The 27,410-nt window shown below is 41.9% G+C and overlaps 1 protein-coding gene and 1 long non-coding RNA gene across 3 annotated transcripts in view; both read left to right on the top strand.

Annotated features, from left to right (window-relative positions):
* LOC130381070 (sorting nexin-9-like) overlaps positions 1-26,897 on the top strand; it is a 39,921-nt gene extending 13,024 nt beyond the window's left edge. Inside the window, exons 5-18 of the mRNA XM_056588490.1 lie at positions 6,207-6,288; positions 6,667-6,823; positions 7,050-7,131; positions 8,125-8,250; positions 12,298-12,415; positions 13,816-13,946; positions 14,267-14,370; positions 14,556-14,659; positions 16,505-16,518; positions 16,601-16,681; positions 16,758-16,847; positions 17,121-17,235; positions 21,714-21,805; positions 23,344-26,897. Of these exons, the coding sequence (XP_056444465.1) occupies positions 6,207-6,288; positions 6,667-6,823; positions 7,050-7,131; positions 8,125-8,250; positions 12,298-12,415; positions 13,816-13,946; positions 14,267-14,370; positions 14,556-14,659; positions 16,505-16,518; positions 16,601-16,681; positions 16,758-16,847; positions 17,121-17,235; positions 21,714-21,805; positions 23,344-23,391 (1,344 nt within the window). The 3' untranslated portion in view covers positions 23,392-26,897. The remainder of the gene's footprint in view (positions 1-6,206; positions 6,289-6,666; positions 6,824-7,049; positions 7,132-8,124; positions 8,251-12,297; positions 12,416-13,815; positions 13,947-14,266; positions 14,371-14,555; positions 14,660-16,504; positions 16,519-16,600; positions 16,682-16,757; positions 16,848-17,120; positions 17,236-21,713; positions 21,806-23,343) is intronic.
* On the top strand, positions 1,465-3,742 carry LOC130381310 (uncharacterized). Of its 2 annotated transcripts, none has more exons than XR_008895372.1 (3): positions 1,465-1,609; positions 3,422-3,496; positions 3,690-3,742. It is a non-coding gene; the product is annotated as an uncharacterized LOC130381310 (long non-coding RNA). The 2 variants fall into 2 exon arrangements; XR_008895373.1 differs by having other exon boundaries at positions 1,471-1,609; positions 3,425-3,496.
* Positions 26,898-27,410: the final 513 nt, after the last annotated feature.

Below are 27,410 nucleotides of genomic sequence, written 5' to 3'. Positions count from 1 at the left end.
TTTCAATGTTACCTAACCCCAACAGTAATAGTTTTATAATGTAAAAGCACAGGGTTTTTCAGATTGAACATTTTTGATCATTAAAGCATCCCGGGCCGACGGCGGTGGACCGGGGATTTTTGTAACCCCGAACACAGAGCGCGGGCCGTGGCGGGTTAGCGGCCTGCCGGGCGACGCCCCTTGCTCCTTCCCTCCTCTTCCGTGTCGGCTTGGCTCCCTCCCTCCCCTCCACTCTTCTGCTATCCCCTGGGACAACTCTGGGAAGTAAAGTAGAGAAGTAGAGAAACTCGGTGGCAGCAGGATAATGTACGACGGAGTCTTCACCCGTCCTTAAGTTCAGGATCATGCTACATGACCCAATCTGGTTGTACTGGCCGTGTAGTCTGGGCCTCTGTCCTGTACTGGTTGCACTGGGACTTGCCTGGTCGGTACGGGTCCTGCAGGGTGCGGATCGTCTGCAGACGCAGTGCCTACCTTTGCAGGTGTGGAGGCACCATGGCAGCGAAGGTAAGACTGCCGTGTTTACTCACTGATGACTATAGTAGCCTACTAGTTAGTGTTAACAGACTCACTGATGACTATAGTAGGTTAGACTCACTGATGACTATAGTACTAGTTAGTGTTAGACTCACTGATGACTATAGTACTACTAGTTAGTGTTAGACTCACTGATGACTATAGTACTAGTTACTGTTAACAGACTCACTGATGACTATAGTACTAGTTAGTGTTAGACTCATTGATGACTATAGTACTACTAGTTAGTGTTAGACTCACTGATGACTATAGTACTACTAGTTAGTGTTAGACTCAGACTTACAACCACAATCACTAGTTACTAATAAACAATAGTGCTAGCTGAAAAGGTAATGACATATAACTTCATAACCTGTGTATAAAGTCGAGAACTGTTAACAGTAACTATCTTATAGTGTAGTATATATAGTATTGGTGTAACTATATTCAGTAATACATACTATTTAATGTGGAGTAGATAAGTGCATATGTCAGCTGACAGGATGTGTGTGTGTGTGTGTGTGTGTGTGTGTGTGTGTTGTGTGTGTGTGTGTGTGTTTGTGTGTGTGTGTGTGTGTGTGTGTGTGTGTGTGTGTGTGTGTGTGTGTGTCGGTGTGTGGGAGAGACGCCAGGATGTGCAAACTTGTTCCTCCTGAAACTCTTTTTGTCACAGAGAGAGAGGGAGAGAGGAGAGAGAAGGGAGAGAGGGAGATGAGGGAGAGGAGAGAGAGAGAGAGAGAGAGGGAGAGAGAGAGAGAGAGGGAGGGGGGAGGGGGAGGAGAGAGAGAGAGAGACGAGGAGAGAGGAGGAGAGAGAGAGAGAGAGAGAGATATTTTGCCTTAGTTTCATATTTTTAGGCCTTAAACAGGTTATCTGTCTGTAGTATGTAAGTGTAACTAAGGGCACACTCACAATAGGCCATCTGTATCGTGCCTAAGTCTAGATTGATTAACACTAACTAACTTTCAGAAGGTGTAACTAAGACTAACTAATGTTGTTCTGCAGGTTCCAGGTTTTGTACGACTTTGAAGCTGAACCAGGAAACAACGAACTGACCGTCAGAGAAGGAGAGACACTCTCTGTACTCAACCAGGTGGAGTAACATTAGAATACACTATATATACATTATAAAATACTATAGATGCATTATAATTTATAATATATACATTAAAATGTACAATATATACATTATAATAGAATCTATATACATTATAGTATATTATGTATACGCTGTAGTAGTTTATAGTGGATAAATATTGAAGCTGTAGTAGTTTATATTGTATATAATATTAAAGCTGTATTAGTTTATATTGTATATAATATTAAAGCTGTAGTAGTTTATATTGTATATAATATTAAAGCTGTAGTAGTTTATAGTATATAATATTAATGCTGTAGTAGTTTTAGTATATATAATATTGAAGCTGTAGTAGTTTATAGTGTATATAATATTGAAGATGTAGTAGTTTATAATATATAATATTATAGCTGTAGTAGTTTTAGTGTATATAATATTAAAGCTGCAGTAGTTAATATTATATATAACATTATGCAGGTAGTTTATAGTAGATGTATAATCTAATATGCAGTAGTTTATAGTAGATATATAATACAATATGCAGTAGTTTATAGTAGATATATAATATAATATGCAGTAGTTTATAGTAGATATATAATATAATATGCAGTAGTTTATAGTAGATGTATAAATAATATGCAGTAGTTTATAGTAGATATATAATATATTATGCAGTAGCTTATAGTAGAATTATAATATTATATGCAGTAGTTGATAGTAGATATATAATATAATATGCAGTAGTTAAAGGAGATATATCATATAATATGCAGTAGTTGATAGTAGATATATAATATAATATGCAGTAGTTAAAGTAGATATATAATATAATATGCCGTAGTGATAGTAGATATATAATATAATATGCCGTAGTTGATAGTAGATATATAATATAATATGCAGTAGTTTATAGTAGATGTATAATATAATATGCAGTAGTTTATAGTAGATATATAATATAATATGCAGTAGTTTATAGTAGAATTATAATATAATATGCAGTAGTTGATAGTAGATATATAATATAGTGTGCGGTAGTTTATAGTAGATATATGTAATATATTATGCAGTAGCTTATAGTAGAATTATAATATTATATGCAGTAGTTGATAGTAGATATATAATATAATATGCAGTAGTTAAAGGAGATATATCATATAATATGCAGTAGTTGATAGTAGATATATAATATAATATACAGTAGTTGATAGTAGATATATAATATAATATGCAGTAGTTAAAGTAGATATATAATATAAAGTGCAGTGGTTAAAGTAGATATATAATATAAAGTGCAGTGGTTAAGGTAGATATATAATATAAAGTGCAGTAGTTAAAGTAGATATATAATATAAAGTGCAGTGGTTAAGGTAGATATATAATATAATGTGCAGTAGTTAAAGTCGATATATAATATAAAGTGCAGTAGTTAAAGTAGATATATAATATAAAGTGCAATAGTTAAAGTAGATTTATAATATAAAGTGAAGTGGTTAAGGTAGATATATAATATAAAGTGCAGTGGTTAAGGTAGATATATAATATAATGCAGTAGTTTATAGTAGATATATAATATAATATGCAGTACGTGTTATAGTAGATATATACTATAAAGTGCAGTTGGTTTAAAGTAGATATATAATATAAAGTGCAGTGGTTAAGGTGTAGATATATAATATAAAGTGCAGTGGTTAAGGTAGATATATAATAAAAGTGCAGTGGTTAAAGTAGATTTATAATATAAAGTGCAGTAGTTAAAGTAGATAAATAATATAAAGTGCAGTAGTTAAAGTATGTTAATTCCTCTTCTGTGTGTTTTGGGGACAGCAGGTCGGCGGGGGGTGGATTGAAGCTCAGAACTCCAGAGGACAGACTGGTCTGGTCCCAGTCGACTACCTACAGGTCTGTCTGTCTACCTGTCTGTCCTACCTGTCTGTCCGTCTGTCTTTCTGACCGTCATTTTGGTAACTTGTTTGTATGTGTTTGTGTGTGTGTGTGTGTGTGTGTGTGTGTGTGTGTGTGTGTGTGTGTGTGTGTGTGTGTGTGTGTGTGTGTGTGTGTGTGTGTGTGTGTGTGTGTGTTTGTGTGTCTATAGATAAAAGGTGTGGGACAGACGGCCCCTTCCTATTCTGATAGCCGAAACACACAGCCTCAGGTAACACACAACCACACACACCACACAAACACACACACACCACACACACACACACCACACACACACCACCACACACCACACACAGGTGGACAGGCAGTGCAGGCAGGCAGGCAGGCAGTCAGGCAGACAGAAGAAAGATTGAGAAAATGAAACAAACAACACAAGGTCAACTGACCAAGTGGAAGCAATTAAGACAACAAACACATGCACACACGCACACACACAGACACGCACTCACAGAGTTGTCTTACCATTAAGACCACTTAAAGTACTTCAACCACATTAGTCAGAGCAAAACAAGCCCCCCCCCCCCACACAGACACACACACACGCACTACACCCCCCCCCACACACACACACACACGACCCACACACACACACAGACACACACACGTTACACACACACAGACACACACACACACACAGACACACACACACACACACACACACACACACACACACACGTTACACACACACACACACACACACACACACACACCACACACACACACACACACACTCACACTCACACTCACACTCACACAGACACACACACACACACACACACACACACACACACACACACACACACACTCACCGGAAGTCTTGTCTTGAGTAAAATGTCTTCTCTTCTCAGAGATTGCTAAACCACACGCACACACCCCCCCCCCCCCCACACACACACACACACACACCCACACACACACACAGACACACACACACACACACACACACACACACACACACACACCCCCACACGCACACACACACACACACACAGACACACACACGTTACACACACACAGACACACACACACACACACACACACACACACACACACACACACACACACACACACACACACACGTTACACACACACAGACCAACACACACACACACACCACACACACACACACTCTCACACTCACACTCACACTCACACTCACACTCACACTCACTCACACAGACACACACACGTTACACACACAAAGACACACACACACACACACACACACACACACACACACACACACACACACACACACACACACACACACACTCAACCCTAGGAAGTCTTGTCTTGAGTGAAATTCCTTCTCTTCTCAGAGATTGCTAAACCAGTTTAAAATGATCTATGATTGTGTTGTACAGCATTATAACCTAAATGACTCATATATTATCACACCCTATCAGAAACAGTATTATCATCATCCAACGATACTATTCAATACATTAAAACCCAGTTATCATTAGAATCTCTTCTGTATTCATGTTTCCATTCTTGTACCTATGGAACACTCGGTCTCTAAGGCCTTTCCACCCGACAGTCACGGGACGTCACTGCGGGACGCGGAGGTGTTCTGTACCGCTATCCACTGGACGCGTTCTGACACCTTCCGGCTCATGGCTCAAGACGTGCATTATAATAACATACAGTATGAATAGTAAAATAGATTATGATAAGAATGAGTCATGCAATATGATTCACCAATTATAATCAACCCCTACATAACATATATACATCCATATTATAACCCATTAAATACCGTATGGTGTCTAGATGTCATGGGCAAACGGTGCGGCCGCGCGCGACACTGGACTTGCGATTAGAGAATAGACGAGGCAATCGACGCAGACTTTCATTTCTTCTCTTTGCCACTGATTAGCTATTGGTACCATAGATAGACTGGATATTATCACAATGCCCTGTTACTGAATTGCATAGGGGTCGACGTGAGCTCATGAATATTCATGAGCAAATGCAAACTGATTGGCTGAGAAATGTTCTGGACAGAGCTGCGAACCGGCAACCTTCGAAAAAAGAAGAGGCAAGTACCATAAACCAAGTGCGGGTGTGGGGACGGTTCCATAAACCAAGTGCGGGTGTGGGGACGGTTCCATAAACCAAGTGCGGGTGTGGGGACGGTTCCATAAACCAAGTGCGGGTGTGGGGACGGTTCCGTGGCGTTACGTAGGCAAGTACCATAAACCAAGTGCGGGTGTGGGGACGGTTCCGTGGCGTTACCGTAGGCAAGTACCATAAACCAAGTGCGGGTGTGGGGACGGTTCCGTGGCGTTACCGTAGGCAAGTACCATAAACCAAGTGCGGGTGTGGGGACGGTTCCGTGGCGTTACCGTAGGCAAGTACCATAAACCAAGTGCGGGTGTGGGGACGGTTCCGTGGCGTTACCGTAGCCCGTGGAATAGCCTACATCCACTAGAATGGGTTCTATATTCTTTGGCAACCGTTTTACTGCCGTGACGCTTCTGAGACGCTTCTGGTGGAAGTTGGCCTTTCTTATTGTCTTAATGATGAGTTTTTGTGTTATAATATTGTGTTATAATACCGGGTATTAAGTCTACCACATTGTCGTTATTCTGATAACAATATCGTTATATCATTGATTTAGAATCTCAAAGCGTGTTTCAGGAGAGTTCTTTATTGTCCATCGCAGGTTAACAACGACAACCAGCGCTGGACAGGGGGCGGAGCTTCTAGTGACGTAGCGGGTTTGAATACACAAGGACACACACAAGGTAAAACACACACACACACACACACACACACACACACACACACACACACACACACACACACACACACACACACTCACAGACACACACATACACTGACAGCACAGACACTCACAGCAATGTCACATACATTGCTGATGATGATGATAATGGTGGTGATGATGATGATGATGATGAAGGTGGTGATGATGATGATGATGATGATGATGGTGATGATGGTGATGATGATGATGATGATGATGATGATGAAGGTGGTGATGATGATGGTGATGATGATGATGATGCTGATGATGATGATGCTGATGATGATGATGGTGATGATGATGATGGTGATGATGATGATGATGATGAAGGTGATGATGATGAAGGTGTGTTCAACAGCTGGGTTTGAGGACGATGATGGTGATGATGATGATGGTGAGTGGGATGATGATTGGGATGAAGGCTCCATGGAAGGCCACGCCCCCGGAGCCACAGGGGATGGAGAGGGCGGAGCTACAGGACGCAACACACACACCATGAAGATCTCACTCAACAAGTACACAAACACACACACACACACTCACACACACACAGACACACACACACACACACACACACACCATACACCACACACACACACACACACACACCACACACACACACACACACACACACACACACACACCACACACCACACCACACACACACACACCACACACACACACACACACACACACACACTCACGCCCCCACCCAGTCATAGAGCCGTAACTCCCCCCCAGGTTCCCCTTCTCTAAGACCCCCAACCCGGAGGTCTTCCTCCTGGCCCCCCCCCCGAGAGGGACCGACCTGCTGCCCATCTACGTGAGTCACTGTCCTGGCTTCTGATTGGTCAACACAGCATTCAGCTCCTCCCCCCCCTCCCTCCTCACGGTCTCTCCCCCCTCCCCCCCTCCCTCCTCACGGTCTCTCCCCCCTCCCTCCTCTCACCGTCCTCTCCCCCTCCCCCCCCCTCCCTCCTCACGGTCTCCCCCCCCCTCCCCCCCCTCCCCTCCCTCACCGTCTCTCTCTCCCCCCTCCTCCCCTCCCCTCTCACGGTCCTCTCCCCCCTCCCCCCCTCCCCTCTCACGGGTTCTCTCCCCCTCCTTCCCCTCCTCACGGTCTCTCCCCCCTCCCTCCTCACGGTATCTCTCCCCCTCGCCCTCCCTCCTCACAGGTCCTACGTCCCCCCTCACCCCCCCTCCCTCCTCACGGTCTCGTCCCCCTCCCCCCTCCCTCCTCACGGTCTCTCTCCCCTCCCCCTCCCTCCTCACGGTCTCTCTCCCCTCCCCTCCCTCCTCACGGTCCTCTCCCCCTCCCCCCCTCCCTCCTCACGGTCTCCCCCCCTCCCCCTCCCTCCTCACGGTCCTCTCCCCCTCCCCCCCTCCCTCCTCACGTTCTCCCCCCCTCCCCTCCCTCCTCACGGTCTCTCCCCCTCCATCCTCACGGTCTCTCCCCCCTCTCCCCCTCCATCCTCACGGTGTCTCCCCCCTCCTCCCCTCCCTCCTCACGGTCTCTCCCCCCTCCCCCCCTCCATCCTCATGGTCTCTCCCCCCTCCCCTCCCTCCTCACGGTCTCTCCCCCCCCCCCCCCCCTCCCTTTAACGGTCTCTCCCCCCTCCCCCCCTCCCTCCTCACGGTCTCTCCCCCCCTCCCTCCTCACGGCCTCTCCCCCCTCCCCCCCTCCTCCTCACGGTCTCCCCCCCCCTCCCCTCCCTCCTCACGGTCCCTCCCCCCTTTCCCCTAGGTGGGGGAGGCTGCCCCTCTGGCACCTCCCACTCTCTAACGGTCTCTCCCCACTCTCCCCCCTCTCCCCCAGATGGGGGAGGTGGGGCCCGTCTGGCTGTACCCCCAGAGCCCCCTGGACTGTGAGGTCACGGACCCCAAGAAGGGATCCAAGATGTACGGCCTGAAGAGTTATATAGAGTACCAGGTCATCCCCACGGTAACCACATACTATAATAGATACTATATACACCAGCCATTATACTATATAGTGTACTATATACACTGAAGAGTTATATAGAGTACCAGGTCATCCCCACGGTAACCACATACTATAATAGAGACTATATACACCACCCATTATACTATATAGTGTACTATATACACTGAAGAGTTATATAGAGTACCAGGTCATCCCCACGGTAACCACATACTAAAATAGAGACTATATACACCAGCCATTATACTATATAGGTACTATATACACTGAAGAGTTATATAGAGTACCAGGTCATCCCCACGGTAACCACTACTATAATAGAGACTATATACCACCACCCATTATACTATATAGTGTACTATATACACTGAGAGTTATATAGAGTACCAGGTCATCCCCACGGTAACCACATACTATAATAGAGACTATATACACCACCCATTATACTATTATAGTGTATACTATACACTGAAGAGTTATATAGAGTACCAGGTCATCCCACGGTAACCACATACTATAATAGAGGGACTATATACACCACCCATTATACTATATAGTGTACTATATACACTGAAGAGTTATATAGAGTACCAGGTCATCCCCCACTGGTAACCACATACTATAATAGGAGACTATATACACCACCCCATTATACTATATAGTGTACTATATACACTGAGAGTTATATAGAGTACCAGGTCATCCCCACGGTAACCACATACTATAATAGAGACTATATACACCACCCATTATACTATCTAGTGTACTATATACACTGAAGAGTTATATAGAGTACCAGGTCATCCCCACGGTAACCACCTACTAATAGATACTATATACACCACCCATTATACTATATAGTGTAATATATACACTGAAGAGTTATATAGAGTACCAGGTCATCCCCACGGTAACCACATACTATAATAGATACTATATACACCACCCATTATACTATATAGTGTACTATATACACTGAAGAGTTATATAGAGTACCAGGTCATCCCCACGGTAACCACATACTATAATAGAGACTATATACACCACCCATTATACTATATAGTGTACTTTATACACTGAAGAGTTATATAGAGTACCAGGTCATCCCCACGGTAACCACATACTATAATAGAGACTATATACACCACCCATTATACTATATAGTGTACTATATACACTGAAGAGTTATATAGAGTACCAGGTCATCCCCACGGTAACCACATACCTATATAGAGACTATATACACCACCCATTATACTATATAGTGTACTATATACACTGAAGAGTTATATAGAGTACCAGGTCATCCCCACGGTAACCACATACTATAATAGAGACTATATACACCAGCCATTATACTATATAGTGTACTATATACACTGAAGAGTTATATAGAGTACCAGGTCATCCCCACGGTAACCACATACTATAATAGAGACTATATACACCAGCCCATTATACTATATAGTGTACTATATACACTGAAGAGTTATATAGAGTACCAGGTCATCCCCACGGTAACCACATACTATAATAGAGACTATATACACCACCCATTATACTATATAGTGTACTATATACACTGAAGAGTATATAGAGTACCAGGTCATCCCCACTGGTAACCACATACTATAATAGAGACTATATACACCAGCCATTATACTATATAGTGTACTATATTACACTGAAGAGTTATATAGAGTACCAGGTCATCCCCACGTAACCACATACTATAATAGAGACTATATACACCACCATTATACTATATAGTGTACTATATACACTGAAGAGTTATATAGAGTACCAGGTCATCCCCACGGTAACCACATACTATAATAGAGACTATATACACACCCATTATACTATATAGTGTACTATATACACTGAAGAGTTATATAGAGTACCAGGTCATCCCCACGGTAACCCACATACTATAATAGAGACTATACCACCACCCATTATACTATATAGTGTACTATATACACTGAAGAGTTATATAGAGTACCAGGTCATCCCCACGGTAACACATACTATAATAGATACTATATACACCACCCATTATACTATATAGTGTACTATATACACTGAAGAGTTATATAGAGTACCAGGTCATCCCCACGGTAACCACATACTATAATAGATACTATATACACCACCCATTATACTATATAGTGTACTATATACACTGAAAGTTATATAGAGTACCAGGTCCATCCCCACGGTAACCACATACTATAATAGAGACTATATACACCACCCATTATACTATATAGTGTACTATATACACTGAAGAGTTATATAGAGTACCAGGTCATCCCCACGTAACCACATACTATAATAGAGACTATATACACCACCCATTATACTATATAGTGTACTATATACACTGAAGAGTTATATAGAGTACCAGGTCATCCCCACGGTAACCACATACTATAATAGAGACTATATACACCACCATTATACTATATAGTGTACTATATACACTGAAGAGTTATATAGAGTACCAGGTCATCCCCACGGTAACCACATACTATAATAGAGACTATATACACCAGCCATTATACTATATAGTGTACTATATACACTGAAGAGTTATATAGAGTACCAGGTCATCCCCACGGTAACCACATACTATAATAGAGGACTATATACAGCCAGCCATTATACTATATAGTGTACTATATACACTGAAGAGTTATATAGAGTACCAGGTCATCCCACGGTAACCACATACTATAATAGAGACTATATACACCACCCATATACTATATAGTGTACTATATACACTGAAGAGTTATATAGAGTACCAGGTCATCCCCACGGTAACCACATACTATAATAGAGACTATATACACCAGCCCATCTATACTATATAGTGTACTATATACACTGAAGAGTTATATAGAGTACCAGGTCATCCCCACGGTAACCACATACTATAATAGATACTATATACACCACCCATTATACTATATAGTGTACTATATACACTGAAGAGTTATATAGAGTACCAGGTCATCCCACGGTAACCACATACTATAATAGAGACTATATACACCAGCCATTATACTATATAGTGTACTTTATACACTGAAGAGTTATATAGAGTACCAGGTCATCCCCACGGTAACCACATACTATAATAGAGACTATATACACCAGCCATTATACTATATAGTGTACTATATACACTGAAGAGTTATATAGAGTACCAGGTCATCCCCACGGTAACCACATACTATAATAGATACTATATACACCACCCATTATACTATATAGTGTACTATATACACTGAAGAGTTATATAGAGTACCAGGTCATCCCCACGGTAACCACATACTATAATAGAGACTATATACACCAGCCATTATACTATATAGTGTACTTTATACACTGAAGAGTTATATAGAGTACCAGGTCATCCCCACGGTAACCACATACTATAATAGAGACTATATACACCAGCCATTATACTATATAGTGTACAATATACACTGAAGAGTTATATAGAGTACCAGGTCATCCCCACGGTAACCACATACTATAATAGAGACTATATACACCAGCCATTATACTATATAGTGTACTATATACACTGAAGAGTTATATAGAGTACCAGGTCATCCCCACGGTAACCACATACTATAATAGAGACTATATACACCAGCCATTATACTATATAGTGTACTATATACACTGAAGAGATATACAGAGTACCAGGTCATCCCCACGGTAACCACATACTATAATAGATACTATATACACCACCCATTATACTATATAGTGTACAATATACACTGAAGGTCCCCTCCCAGGCTCCAATGTCTACGGGAAACAACACAGGGTTTAGAATGACCGTACACAACAAACTCTGTAGATCTGCTCTGTAATCACAGAGCAGTATTGTGTTTCCTGTTGCAGCAGTGTCCTATCACAGAGCAGTATTGTGTTTCCTGTTGCAGCAGTGTCCAATCACAGAGCAGTATTGTGTTTCCTGTCGCAGCAGTGTCCAATCACAGAGCAGTATTGTGTTTCCTGTCGCAGAGTACCCAACGACCTGTCAATCACCGCTACAAGCATTTTGATTGGCTGTACGAGCGGCTGCTGGAGAAGTTTGGGTCGGCCATCGCCATCCCCGGCCTGCCTGACAAACAGGTGACAGGTACGTAACCTCGACAACGCCATCCCATTGGCGGAGAGCTCAGAGTGAACCCCGTCCTCCCATTGGTGGAGAGCTCAGAGTGAACCCCGTCCTCCCATTGGTGGAGAGCTCAGAGCTAACCCCGTCCTCCCATTGGTGGAGAGGGCGGAGCTAACCCCGTCCTCCCATTGGTGGAGAGCTCAGAGCTAACCCTGTCCTCCCATTGATGGAGAGGGCGGAGCTAACCCCGTCCTCCCATTGGTGGAGAGCTCAGAGCTATCCCCGTCCTCCCATTGGGGGAGGAGGAGTCGTGAGGAGGAGGAGGTGTGATGAAGAGGTGTGAGGAGGAGGTGTGATGAAGAGGAGATGTGAGGAGGAGGTGTGAGGAGGAGGTGTGATGAAGAGGAGATGTGATGAGGAGGTGTGATGAGGAGGAGGTGTGATGAGGAGGAGGTGTGATGAGGAGGTGTGATGAAGAGGAGATGTGATGAGGAGGTGTGATGAGGAGGAGGTGTGATGAGGAGGAGGTGTGATGAGGAGGAGGTGTGATGAGGAGGAGGTGTGATGAGGAGGTGTGATGAGGAGGAGGTGTGATGAGGAGGTGTGATGAGGTGTGAGGAGGAGATGTGATGAGGAGGAGGTGTGATGAAGAGGTGTGAGGAGGAGGTGTGAGGAGGTGTGAGGAGGAGATGTGATGAGGAGGAGGTGTGATGAAGAGGAGGTGTGATGAGGAGGAGGTGTGATGAGGAGGAGGTGTGATGAGGAGATGTGATGAGGTGTGAGGAGGAGGTGTGATGAAGAGGAGATGTGAGGAGGAGGTGTGAGGAGGAGGTGTGATGAGGAGGAGGTGTGATGAGGAGGAGGTGTGATGAGGAGGTGTGATGAGGAGGAGGTGTGATGAGGAGGAGGGTGATGAAGAGGAGATGTGAGGAGGAGGTGTGAGGAGGAGGTGTGATGAAGAGGAGATGTGATGAGGAGGTGTGATGAGGTGTGAGGAGGAGGTGTGATGAGGAGGAGGTGTGATGAGGAGGAGGTGTGATGAGGAGGAGTGTGATGAGGAGGTGTGATGAGGAGGTGTGATGAGGAGGAGGTGTGATGAGGAGGAGGTGTGATGAGGAGGAGGTGTGATGAGGAGATGTGATGAGGAGGAGGTGTGAGGAGGAGGTGTGAGGAGGAGGTGCGATGAGGAGGTGCGATGAGGAGGTGTGATGAGGAGATGTGATGAGGAGGAGGTGTGAGGAGGAGGTGTGAGGAGGAGGTGTGAGGAGGAGGTGTGATGAGGAGGTGTGTGTGAGGAGGTGTGTGTGAGGAGCTGCTGATGAGGAGGTGTGAGGAGGAGGTGTGAGGAGGAGGTGTGATGAGGAGGTGTGTGTGAGGAGGTGTGTGTGAGGAGCTGCTGATGAGGAGGTGTGTGTGTTCAGGGCGGTTCGAGGAGCAGTTCATCCGGGGCCGTATGGAGCGTCTCCAGGGCTGGATGAGGAGGATGTGTCGCCACCCGGTGGTCTGTCAGAGCCACGTCTTCACCCTGTTCCTCACCTACCAGGACCAGAAGGTCTGTCTGCCCGACTGCCTGTCAGCCTGTCAGCCTGTCAGCCTGTCTGTCTGTCTGTCTGTCTGTCTGTCTGTCTGTCTGTCTGTCTGTCTGTCAGCCTGTCTGTCTGTCTGTCTGTCTGTCTGTCTGTCTGTCTGTCTGTAAGTAAGATGGGTAAGTGAAGGGCATAGTGCTTTGTTAATGTGTGTGTGTGTGTCTGCCTGTGTGTGTGTGTGTGTGTGTGTGTGTGTGTGTGTGTGTGTGTGTGTGTGTGTGTGTGTGTGTGTGTGTGTGTGTGTGTGTGTGTGTGTGTGTGTGTGTGTGTGTGTGTGTGTGTCTAGGAGTGGAAGCTGGGGAAGAGGAGGGCAGAGAGGGACGTGGCAGTGGGTCAGATGATCTTCTCCCTCATGGACCCCGAAGCTCCAGAGATGGACTCTGTAGAGGTGTAGGTACACACACACACACACACACACACACACACACACACACACACACACACACACACACACACACACACACACACACACACACACACACACACCACACACACACACACACACACACACGCACATGCACACATATATATTCAACAAATACTGTGTGTGTCTGTGTGTGTGTGTATGTGTGTAGGGATCAGAAGTATGAACAGTACAGTCGGTTCACGAAGGCGATGGAGGACGGAGTGAAAGAGCTGCTCGGGGTGGGACAGACGCACTGGAAGAGGTGCACTGGACGTACGTAGATCTATATTATAGAGCTGCTCGGGGTGGGACAGACGCACTGGAAGAGGTGCACTGGACGTACGTAGATCTATATTATAGAGCTGCTCGGGGTGGGACAGACGCACTGGAAGAGGTGCACTGGACGTACGTAGATCTATATTATAGAGCTGCTCGGGGTGGGACAGACGCACTGGAAGAGGTGCACTGACGTACGTAGATCTATATTATAGAGCTGCTCGGGGTGGGACAGACGCACTGGAAGAGGTGCACTGGACGTACGTAGATCTATATTATAGATCTAGACTATATACATATACTATGTACACTATATTATAGATCTAGACTATATACATATACTATGTACACTATATTATAGATCTATACTATGTACACTATATTATAGATCTAGACTATATACATATACTATGTACACTATATTATAGATCTATACTATGTACACTATATTATAGATCTATACTATATTATAGATCTATACTATATACACTATATTATAGATCTATACTATATTATAGATCTATACTATGTACACTATATTATAGATCTAGACTATATACATATACATTGTACACTATATTATAGATCTATACTATATACACTATATTATAGATCTATACTATATATACTATATTATAGATCTATACTATATACACTATATTATAGATCTATACTATATACACTATATTATAGATCTATACTATATACACGATAATATAGATCTATACTATACATATACATTATACACTATATTATAGATCTATACTATATACATTATACACTATATTATAGATCTATACTATATACATATACATTATACACTATATTATAGAGCTATACTATATACACTATATTATAGATCTATACTATATACATATACATTGTACACTATATTATAGATCTATACTATATACACTATAGTATAGATCTATACTATATACACGATATTATAGATCTGTACTATATGCACTATATTATAGATCTATACTATATACACTATATTATAGATCTATACTATATACATATACATTATACACTATATTATAGATCTATACAATATACACTATATTATAGATCGATACTATATACACTATATTATAGATCTATACTATATACACTATATTATAGATCTATACTATATACACTATATTATAGATCTATACTATATGGACTTCACTATAGATCTATACTATATACACTTCACTATAGATCTATACTTTATGTAACTAGCGCACTGGAAGAGGTGCACTGGACGTACGTAGATCTATATTATAGATCTAGGCTATATATATATACACTATTATTGATCTATATCATAGATCTTTACTATATATAACTGACGCACTGGAAGAGGTGCACTGGATGTATGGAACCATACATATATATATATACAGCATATATATATATATATATATATTATATGACTGACACACTAGAAGGGAATCTCTGGATCTATATGGAATCTCTGGATCTATATGCCGAGTAGCTCTGTCCATTAGCTACACATAGAGCTAGCTCTGTAGCTCTGTCCATTAGCTACACATAGAGCTAGCTCTGTAGCTCTGTCCATTAGCTACACATAGAGCTAGCTCTGTAGCTCTGTCCATTAGCTACACATAGAGCTAGCTCTGTAGCTCTGTCCATTAGCTACACATAGAGCTAGCTCTGTAGCTCTGTCCATTAGCTACACATAGAGCTAGCTCTGTAGCTCTGTCCTTTAGCTACACATAGACCTAGCTCTGTAGCTCTGTCCATTAGCTACACATAGAGCTAGCTCTGTAGCTCTGTCCTTTAGCTACACATAGACCTAGCTCTGTAGCTCTGTCCTTTTGCTACACATAGAGCCAGCCACTTCTGTAGCTCTGTCCATTAGCTACACATAGAGCTAGCTCCGTAGCTCTGTCCATTAGCTACACCTATATCCAGCCACTTCTGTAGCTCTGTCCATTAGCTACACATAGAGCTAGCCAACAAGCTCTATGGCTATCCAGCCAAAACTATGCAGCCAAAACTGAGCAGGTAAACTATGATGTCACGTGATGATGATGATGATGATGTCATGATGATGTCTTGATGATGATGTCATGTGTTGCAGCCGAAGAGAGACCTCCACTTCCTGTTGGAGACTAACAGGGAGTACAAAGGGCTGCTCGGATGTTTCCCAGAAACCCTTGCTGTTCACAAGGTAACAACTTCCTGTCCGTCTGAAGTTATACTTCAAGTCTAGTCTGTGTGTGGATAACGTGTGTGTGTGTGTGTTTGTGTGCATGTGTGTGTTTGTGTGCGTGCGTGCGTGTGTGTGCGTGCGTGTGTGTGAGTACGTGCGTGTGCGTGCGTGCGTGTGTGCGTGCGTGTTTGTGCGTGTGTGTGTGTGCGTGTGTGTGCGTGCATGTGTGTGTGTGCGCGTGTGTGTGTGCGCGTGCGTGTGTGTGTGCGTGAGTGCGTGTGTGTGTGACAGGCTGCTATAGAGAAGGTGAAGGATGGAGATAAGATGGTGGCCGCAGGAAAGATCAGCACTCAGGAGAAAACGACGATGAAGCAAAGACTGAGCTGCATGTCCTACAGCCTCCAGGGTACCCCTCTATATATACACACTATACATATATATATAGTATGTATAGTCCTACAGCCTCCAGGGTACCCCTCTATATACTATATATACACACTATACATATATATATAGTATGTATAGTCCTACAGCCTCCAGGGTACCCCTCTATATACTATATATACACACTAAACATATATATATAGTATGTATAGTCCTACAGCCTCCAGGGTACCCCTCTATATACTATATATACACACTATACATATATATATAGTATGTATAGTCCTACAGCCTCCAGGGTACCCCTCTATATACTATATATACACACTATACATATATATATAGTATGTATAGTCCTACAGCCTCCAGGGTACCCCTCTATATACTATATATACACACTATACATATATATATAGTATGTATAGTCCTACAGCCTCCAGGGTACCCCTCTATATACTATATATACACACTATACATATATATAGTATGTATAGTCCTACAGCCTCCAGGGTACCCCTCTATATACTATATATACACACTATACATATATATATAGTATGTATAGTCCTACAGCCTCCAGGGTACCCCTCTATATACTATATATACACACTATACATATATATATAGTATGTATAGTCCTACAGCCTCCAGGGTACCCCTCTATATACTATATACTATACATACACACTATACATATATATATAGTATGTATAGTGTATATACACTATAAATATATATATATATACACACTATATATGTACTATATACTACATACCAACAGGTGTATATAGTGTATATATATAGTGTCTATATTCACTATATATCTACTATATATAGCCCTGAGTGAGTAAATATATATATGTACTACTGTATATTCTACAATATACAGTGATGTGAATCCTACCATATATACTGTATATAGCAATATATATACTGTATATAGAACTATACAGTATATACAGCTATATATACTGTATATAGCACTATGTATTTATAGTGCTATATACAGTATATATAGTGCTATATACAGTATATATAGTGCTATATATAGTGCTATATACAGTATATATACTGTATATAGCACTATATATACTGTATAGTCATCATCATCAACCTTTTATTATTAGACTCAAGGTCCATTTAAAAACATACAATACAAGAAATGGACAACACACACATAAATAAGAATAAAAACATAACGACCAATTATAAAAGGCACTTATACCAATGCCTCCAAAGGTATGACTGGTAGCGTACTGAGCTATAACTTGGGTTCGACAGCAACATTATGACTTCATTCTTTGAGTTATTCAGGTGACAGATAAATCTGTACATAAGGTTCCTCAATAAAGCTTGTAAGGTGTTAACCCTCCTGAATTCACAAATAGCTCACTTGCACTACTCCACCTAGGTCTTTTAAGTAAGATCCTAAAACAATCGTTGTAAGCAACTTGTAGTCTGTGCATACTTGATTTTTTGAACTTACCCCATAAGGGGCAGTATACAGGGGAGTGCAATATGCTCTAAAGAGACATATTTTAACATGATCAGAACACATATGAAATTTTCTTGCCAACATATTGGCTTGGGCATATAATGTACGACACTGTCTCAAAATGTCGTCATCGTCAGACATTTGATCTGTTATAAAGTGCCCGAGGTACTTAACTTTATAACAAACACAAAGCCTTTCCCCAGAAAGATAAAATTGTGGAAATTGGAGGTCCTTATCTCCCTTCGCCCTACATATTATCACACTGCTCTTATTTGAATTGTATTGCACATCATGTTTGACACCATATTCTGTACACACATTTAACAACTGCTGAAACCCAGCACTACTGGGAGAGAGATGGCCAAATCATCCGCATACATTAAATGGTTAATCACCGTGTTACCAATCATACAGCCCGTTCTACAATCGTTCAGTTGGTCAGATAAATCGTTCATGTACAGATTGAAGAGGGCTGGTGACAGTAGCCCCCCTTGTCGAACTCCATTAGCAACACTGAAAGACCAGAGACACTGCTACCCCATCTGACTTGCATACTCTGGTTAGCATACCAGTATGCAAGTATTCTTATAATGCTAGCAGGTACACCCCTTTGATTCAATTTTGTGAACAGCTTCTGGTGATTGACTCTATCAAAGGCCTTAGAGGCATCAATAACTCCAATTAAAACAGAGGAATGTTGCCCTCTATACATTTCTACTAATTCTTTCAAACTATAAATGAACAACTCAGTGCCATGCTTTGGTTTAAAACCAAACTGATTGTCTCTGGTATTAATATACTTACCCAATCGATCTAAAAGAATACTCTCCAGAACTTTGGAAATCACACTTGCCAGTGCGATTGGCCTATAATTGTCCATGCTCCCAATCTTGCCTGCTTTGTTCTTAATGACAGGCACAAGAGTTACGGCCAACATAGAGTCGGGCAACAGCCCATGCGTCATATTGGAAATATTGCCAACTGTATAAGGGTCACTTTTTACACAATTAAATAAAGCCGAGTAATTCTGCTTCCACAAATCAGCGATTTATCAGCTCCAGAGACTCCCTCTACTGTGCTAGGCAACAATGTATTGCTCCTGTTAAGAGTTCTCACTTCCTTCCAAATTCAACAACATTCTTACTTAGAAGCTTTTCAGCCATAGAGTCTGCTCTCATAACTTGTTCATTTTTGGATATATAACGAACTGCATATTTACATTTTGAAAGAGTTAACTTTTTATAATCCAGGACAGGCCCCTGTCTAGGTCGGCCTTCCTGAACCCAGCTTTATATGCCTCTTTAGCTTCTGCATGATGAGCAGCAACATGCTTTTTCCAACCTGGCTTGGTGTCAGACTTTCCCCTTTTAGAATACTTATGATATGACCTGCTGGCCTCATACACAGCTCCAACAATATCATTGTACATAGCACAGAGATCTTTACGGTGAGAAATTACATTACAGTTTACGTCAGAACACATAATTGCATCTCTCGGTAAATATACAGCACTAAGAAGGATATCAGTTTTCCCATAGTATGTTAAAATATCCTCATTTGTGAGTTTGGCCCAATCCAGTTTGGCCTTACAGGCATGTTTATCCTCCTGAGACATCTCAGGGAGACTCTCACAATCTAGTGACACAACAAAAGGAATATGATCAGACATGGACGCCTCATACACAATGTTAATAGATCTTATAATTTCATGGGCATCAGCAGTGCTAATGCAATGGTCAAGCCATGATGTTGTGTGCCAAGCCTCGCTTATATAAGAATAGCTATCAGCAGGTAAAAATATTTGGCTGGACACAATTAAATTGTTATCGTCACAGAACTGTAGCATATGCTTAGCAAACAAGGAACGTTTGTCTGTAAGGTCAGCATTCATATCACCTACTACAAGGACGCTTGTGGAATGATTATCAGAAATAAAATAATTATAAAAGCAAGCCTATTCAGATATTCATCTTCATTTTGTTGCGACTCATATGGTGTGTATAAATTTAGAATACTGAACTCCTTGTTATTTATTTGTATGCGCACTGCAATACACCAGTCAACTTCAAGCCTGATGACATTAATGACAGAGTCCAGCTTTTTGTGCCAGAGGATAGCCGCGCCCCCTGCTATCCTCCCTCTCACTATTCCCAAGGATAGGTCCGTTGTGGACTCACCAGCCCCGTGGAAATTGTCATTAAAACAGTTCAACTTTCCCAAATCCTGTTTGGTAGAAAAGTTTCTTGCAAACATAAAATGTCACAATGTTGCAGCAAATTGTCCACTACTATACGTCGGCTCCTATCACCTTCGCTGTTACCCAGGCGCAGCCCGCGACAGTTGATCCAACTTGCATGAAGTTTGCCTACAGTTTAGCTGAGCATTGCATCCGTAGACCCATTCGGTACAATTGCACTAGAAACCGACCTAGCTGCGCCAGCACCTATCACTCATATAGTGCTATATACAGTATATATAGTGCTATATACAGTATATAGTGCTATACATACTGTATATAGCACTATATATACAGTATATAGCACTATATATACTGTATATAGCACCATATATACTGTATATAGCACCATATATAGCACTATATATACAGCCCTATATATAGCACTATGTACACTACCATAAACTACCGTGTTCTGATATATATATGCTGCCTGTGTGTGTGTGTGTGTGTGTGTGTGTGTGTGTGTGTGTGTGTGTGTGTGTGTGTGTGTGTGTGGGGCTTGTGTGTGGGCGTGTGTGTGTGCGTGTGTGTGTGTGTGTGTGTGTGTGTGTGTGTGTGTGTGTGTGTGTGGGCGTGTGTGTGTGTGTGTGTGTGTGTGTGTGTGTGTGTGTGTGTGTGGGCGTGTGTGTGTGTGTGTGCGTGTGTTTCTGTGTCTTTATGGGCGGCATGTGTGTGTGCGTGTGTGTGTGTTTGTGTACGCAAGTGTGTTTGTAATCTGATCCTAACTTCCTACCGTGCATGTGTGTTTGTTTGTTTGTATGCGTAGCTGAGATGAATCATTTCCATAGCAACCGTATCTATGACTACAACCGAGTGATGCAACTCTACCTTGAAGGCCAGGTGAAGTTCTATGAAGAGGTACCATTATAAAACCTTAATATTATAGAATATCATTCATATTACAATTATAATACCTTAATATTATAGAATATCCTTCATATTACAATTATAATACCTTAATATTATAGAATATCCTTCATATTACTATTATAATACCTTAATATTATAGAATATCATTCATATTACTATGATGATACCTTAATATTATAGAATATCCTTCATATTACTATTATAATACCTTAATATTAAATAATATCATTCATATTACAATTATGATACCTTAATATTATCGAATATCATTCATATTACTATTATAATACCTTAATATTATAGAATATCCTTCATATTACTATTATAATATCTTAATATTATAGAATATCCTTCATATTACTATTATAATATACCTTAATATTATAGAATATCCTTCATATTACTATTATAATACCTTAATATTATAGAATAACCTTCATATTACTATTATGATATACCTTAATATTATGAATATCATTCATATTACTCTTATAATATACCTTAATATTATAGAATATCCTTCATATTACTATCATAATACCTTAATATTATAGAATATCCTTCATATTACTATTATAATATACCTTAATATTATAGAATATCCTTCATATTACTATTATAATACCTTAATATTATAGAATATCCTTCATATTACTATTATAATACCTTAATATTATAGAATATCCTTCATATTACTATTATAATATACGTTATTATAATAGAATATCCTTCATATTACTATTATAATGTACGTTATTATAATAGAATATCCTTCATATTACCATCATAATACCTTAATATTATAGAATATCCTTCATATTACTATTATAATACCTTAATATTATAGAATATCCTTCTTATTACTATTATAATACACCTTATTGTTATAGAATATAATTTATGTTACTATTATAATATGTTCAATACACCTGATATGAAGAAGTAGCAATACCGTAGTTATGGTGATATCACTGATACCCATGACTCTATTAGTCACAATATATATGATATATTTAACATGACTCTATTAGTCACAATATATCTGATATATTTAACATGACTCTATTAGTCAAGTTGAATATATCTACATATTTATGATATATTGATGATACATTTATGATATATTTATGATATATTTATGATATATTTATGATACATTTATGATATATTTATGATATTTTTATGATATATATGATATATTTATGATACATTTATGATACATTTAGGATATATTTATGATAAATGTATGATATGTTTATGATACATTTATGATATATTTATGATACATTGATGATATATTTAAGATACATTTATAATACATTAATGACATATTTATGATACATTTATGATATATTTATGATACATTTATGATATATTAATGATATGATTATGATACATTTATGATATATTTACGATATATTCATGATACATTTATGATATATTAATGATATATTTATGATACATTTAATATATATTTATGATATATTTATGATGTATTTATGATATATTTATGAACGTCTTCACAGATCGCCGCCAAGCTGAGACTCGCTCTGGCCCAGTTCACCAAGATATGAAGACAAACACACATGCGCACACGCACACGCACACACACCGACACCCACACACACACCCACAACCACACACACACACACACACCCACACACACACACACGCATACGCACGCACACACACCCGCACACAAGCACACGCATGCACACACGCACGCTCGCGTACATTCACGCGCACACTTACACTCACACACTCACACATACACTCACACTCACACTCACACACTCACACACACTCACACTTACACTCACACTCACACGCGAACTCACACACACTTTCACTAACACACACAAAAATAAAGCTCACACACTCTTTTGAGTGTATATCTGCAGCGGTTGGTCTACACAGTGTTCATTGAACCCTAACAGACACATTCACACTTTACTAGAGCTAGTTTGTGTTCGCTAATAAAGCTCTAACTGACACACAGTTACTGTTAGGGGGCCTGCCCGTAAATCCGACAACACATTGATCCGACGTCTCAATGTTCCGAAATATTTCCCATTAGATCGACATGCCACTATGCCCACGGTTCAATGTTCCGACAACGGAACCCATTGGTCCGTTTGTCCGACTTTTCAAAAAGGAGGCGCATTAGGCCGACGGTTCAATATGCCGAATAGGCCTACTACATATAAAGAGTTTTATACCTTGCTCTCGCTCTCTCTCGCTCTCTCTCGCTCTCTCTCACTCTCTCTCACTCTCTCTCCAAAATACAACATAGGCCTACATATCACGTTCACAATGAATATTGGAGAGCAAGGTGACAACGCTTCACTTCATTTCGACACAGTGTTTCAGCCCCATGGACAGAGAGCGTAGGTCTAATTCTCAACACGGGCACTAACTAAGTAAACGGTATGAGGTATAAGTTTGACTAAATCAATACCAGCGAAATGATTTAGGCTAAAAGCCCACTGTAAACACAGTAAACAACACATATAGGCCCACACACAGCTACTAAAGATAACATTTGTATTTGTTTTTCACTCACCGTTTGACTTCTTTACGGGAAAAGTATTAGTCCTTGTATAACGTGCGCTTCATAAATTCACCTCTTGTGACCGTTCAAGCCCACAGCAACAGGCTGGCTTGGTGAAGATCACTGCTGGAACTTAGCCCATCGTCCTTTATTTTTGGTTTCATAATCACACATGTGGAATTGGGCCTTGGCCTATTCGGCGTATTGAACCGTCGGCCTAATTCGCCTCCTTTTTTAAAAGTCGGACAAACGGACCTTCGGACCAATGGGTTCCGTTGTCGGAACATTGAACCATCGGCATAGTGGCATGTCGATCTAATGGGAAATATTTCGGGCCATTGAGACGTCGGAATTACAGCATGGCACCACTGTTGGCACATATTTACGTGCTACCGTTAGTACATAGCTACATGCTCCAGTTAGCACATAGCTACATGCTACAGTTAGCACATAGCTATATCACATAAATACATGTTACTGTTAGCACAAAGCTAAATGCTACAGTTAGCAGATAGCTTCATGTTATAGTTAGCACATAGCTACATGGCATAGCTAAATGTTACAGTTAGCACATAACTACATGCTACAGTTAGCAGATAGCTACATCACATAGCTACATGCTACAGTTAGCACATAGCTTCATGCTACAGTTAGCACATATAGCTACATGGGGTATTTGAATGTATTAAATCCATAGGATGAAATAAGTGGATAATATTTATATGATACATTGTACCGACATGGTTCTACCATCACTTCACTGGAGGCAGACGTCTGAAGTGAGTCAAAGAAGTTATTCCTCGTTAGCCCTCAAGGTACGGCCACACCAACCGCGTTGCTCGCGTTAGGGGCGTTGAAAATCGGCATTTTTGCATAGGGAACCATTGGTCTAGGCGCAGTACACGCGTTGAAGCGTTGAAGCGTTGCGTTGGGGTGTTAGGCGCGACAGTTGCACGTAATTACGCACGTAAACGCAGTAACGCGCCCAACGCACCAACGCCCGGAGTTCAGAAAATTGAACTTTCAACGCTCCAACGCGTGACGCTTAGCGGTAGCCAATCAGCGTGGAGCTTGACCCGACGTCACTGGCAGAGAGTAGTGAGCTTGCACAGAAGCATACGGCCGACATCTTTCTTTTTTCTTCTGGGTGGAAATAGTAACATAGTTACGCCATTAAATGCGTTTATGGAAACATTTCTAGGGAGAAATGTGCATTTTACTTTCATAATGTTCGCTCGGTGAATGTGAAGGATGTTTGGTTTGATAGTTATGACGAAGAGGGAACGCTCCATTCACTTGCATGGACATGGACTCATCCAGCTGCGTTGGCGCGTTGACGCGTTGGAAGCGTTGAACCACCACACACTGGTCAAGCGTCAGGTTAGGCGCGGTACTCGCGTTGTCCAACGCGAGTAACGCGGTTGGTGTGGCCGCACCATCAGAGCGACTTTAGCCACAGTTCAGTTTAGCTTCAATGAGGGACGTTTATGTCCTGAGGCGTGTGGGACTGCTCAGGGTCTTCCTTTATAGTTAGCATGTTGTTGTTGTTGTGTTCTAATACTTTACAGTTATCAGGTTGTTGTTGTTGTGTTGTTGACATATTAAATATCTGCCCTACTAAAGTGTGTCTTCAATAAAACCGCTTTTGTTGCCGTGGCAGTGGGTTACCATGGTGATCAGCGGGTTACCATGGTGATCAGCGGGTTACCATGGTGATCAGCGGGTTACCATGATGATCAGCGGGTTACCATGGTGATCAGCGGGTTACCATGGGGATCAGCGGGTTACCATGGGGATCAGGGGGTTACCATGGTGATCAGCGGGTTACCATGGGGATCAGCGGGTTACCATGGGGATCAGCGGGTTACCATGGGGATCAGCGGGTTACCATGGTGATCAGCGGGTTACCATTGGGATCGGCCTCGTTTGGGTTCACATACGGAATGGTCCGGAGCACCACGTCGTCATGGAGACCGTGAGACGGCGACCGGAGCCTGGCTCCATGGGGGGGTGACCTGGGGGTCAGTGGTCGCCTGGGGGTCGGGTTTCACCTCAGGGTTGGGGTCTCCTCGGGGTCGACAAATAATTGTATTTGTTCAAACTTTATTATCGTTGTTTTAAACAGGACTCATTAACTAGCTTACTACACCAGTGCTTTTAACAATGCCAGCTTACTAAACCAGTTAACTACCACCTCAACAGTACTAGCTCACGACTCGCTAGTAACCCAAAAATCCGAGATCTGCTCTCCCAGGGGTGTCACAGCTGGTCCTGTTTCTATAGAGACCACAGATCCCGTTGCTATGAAGACAGGTGTGCTCAGGGTCCGGTTGCTATGGAGACTAGTCTCCTCTGGGTCCGGTTGCTATGGAGACGGGTGTGCTCTGGTACTGGCTGCTATGGAGACAGGTGTTCTGCAGGTCTGTTGCTATGGAAACGGTTGTGCTCCAGGTCCTGTTGCTATGGAGTCGGGTGTGCTCTGGTACTGGCTGCTATGGAGACAGGTGTTCTGCAGGTCTGTTGCTATGGAAACGGTTGTGCTCCTGGTCCTGTTGCTATGGAGTCGGGTGTGCGGTGGGTCCGTGGCTATGGAGACGGGTGTGGGGTTGGTCCGTTGCTATGGAGACGGGTGTGCGGTGGGTCCGTTGCTATGGAGACTGGTGTGCGGTGGGCCCGTTGCTATGGCGATAGGTGTGCGGTGAAGCTGCGGGGGCGGACCATCATGGAGACGAAGCGGAGGCTGTAGTAGTCGGAGCGTCTCCAGGAGAACCAGACCACCCCGTCAGGACCCAGGACGTTAGGGCCCTGGGGGGAGTAGTGCCCGCCCTGCACCCACACACAGACACACAGACAGACACACACACACACACACACACACACACACACACACACACACACAGACACACACACACACACACACACACACACCACCACACACACACACCACCACACAAACACACAGACACACACCACACCACCACACACACCACACCACCACACACACACAAACAGACACACACACACCACCATACACACCAAACC

This window comes from Gadus chalcogrammus, chromosome 4, assembly GCF_026213295.1.
Source record: "Gadus chalcogrammus isolate NIFS_2021 chromosome 4, NIFS_Gcha_1.0, whole genome shotgun sequence".
In the NCBI taxonomy this organism is placed as follows: domain Eukaryota; kingdom Metazoa; phylum Chordata; class Actinopteri; order Gadiformes; family Gadidae; genus Gadus; species Gadus chalcogrammus.
The sequence above is the reverse complement of the archived record's forward strand: the minus strand, read 5'-3'. Positions and strand labels throughout refer to the sequence as shown.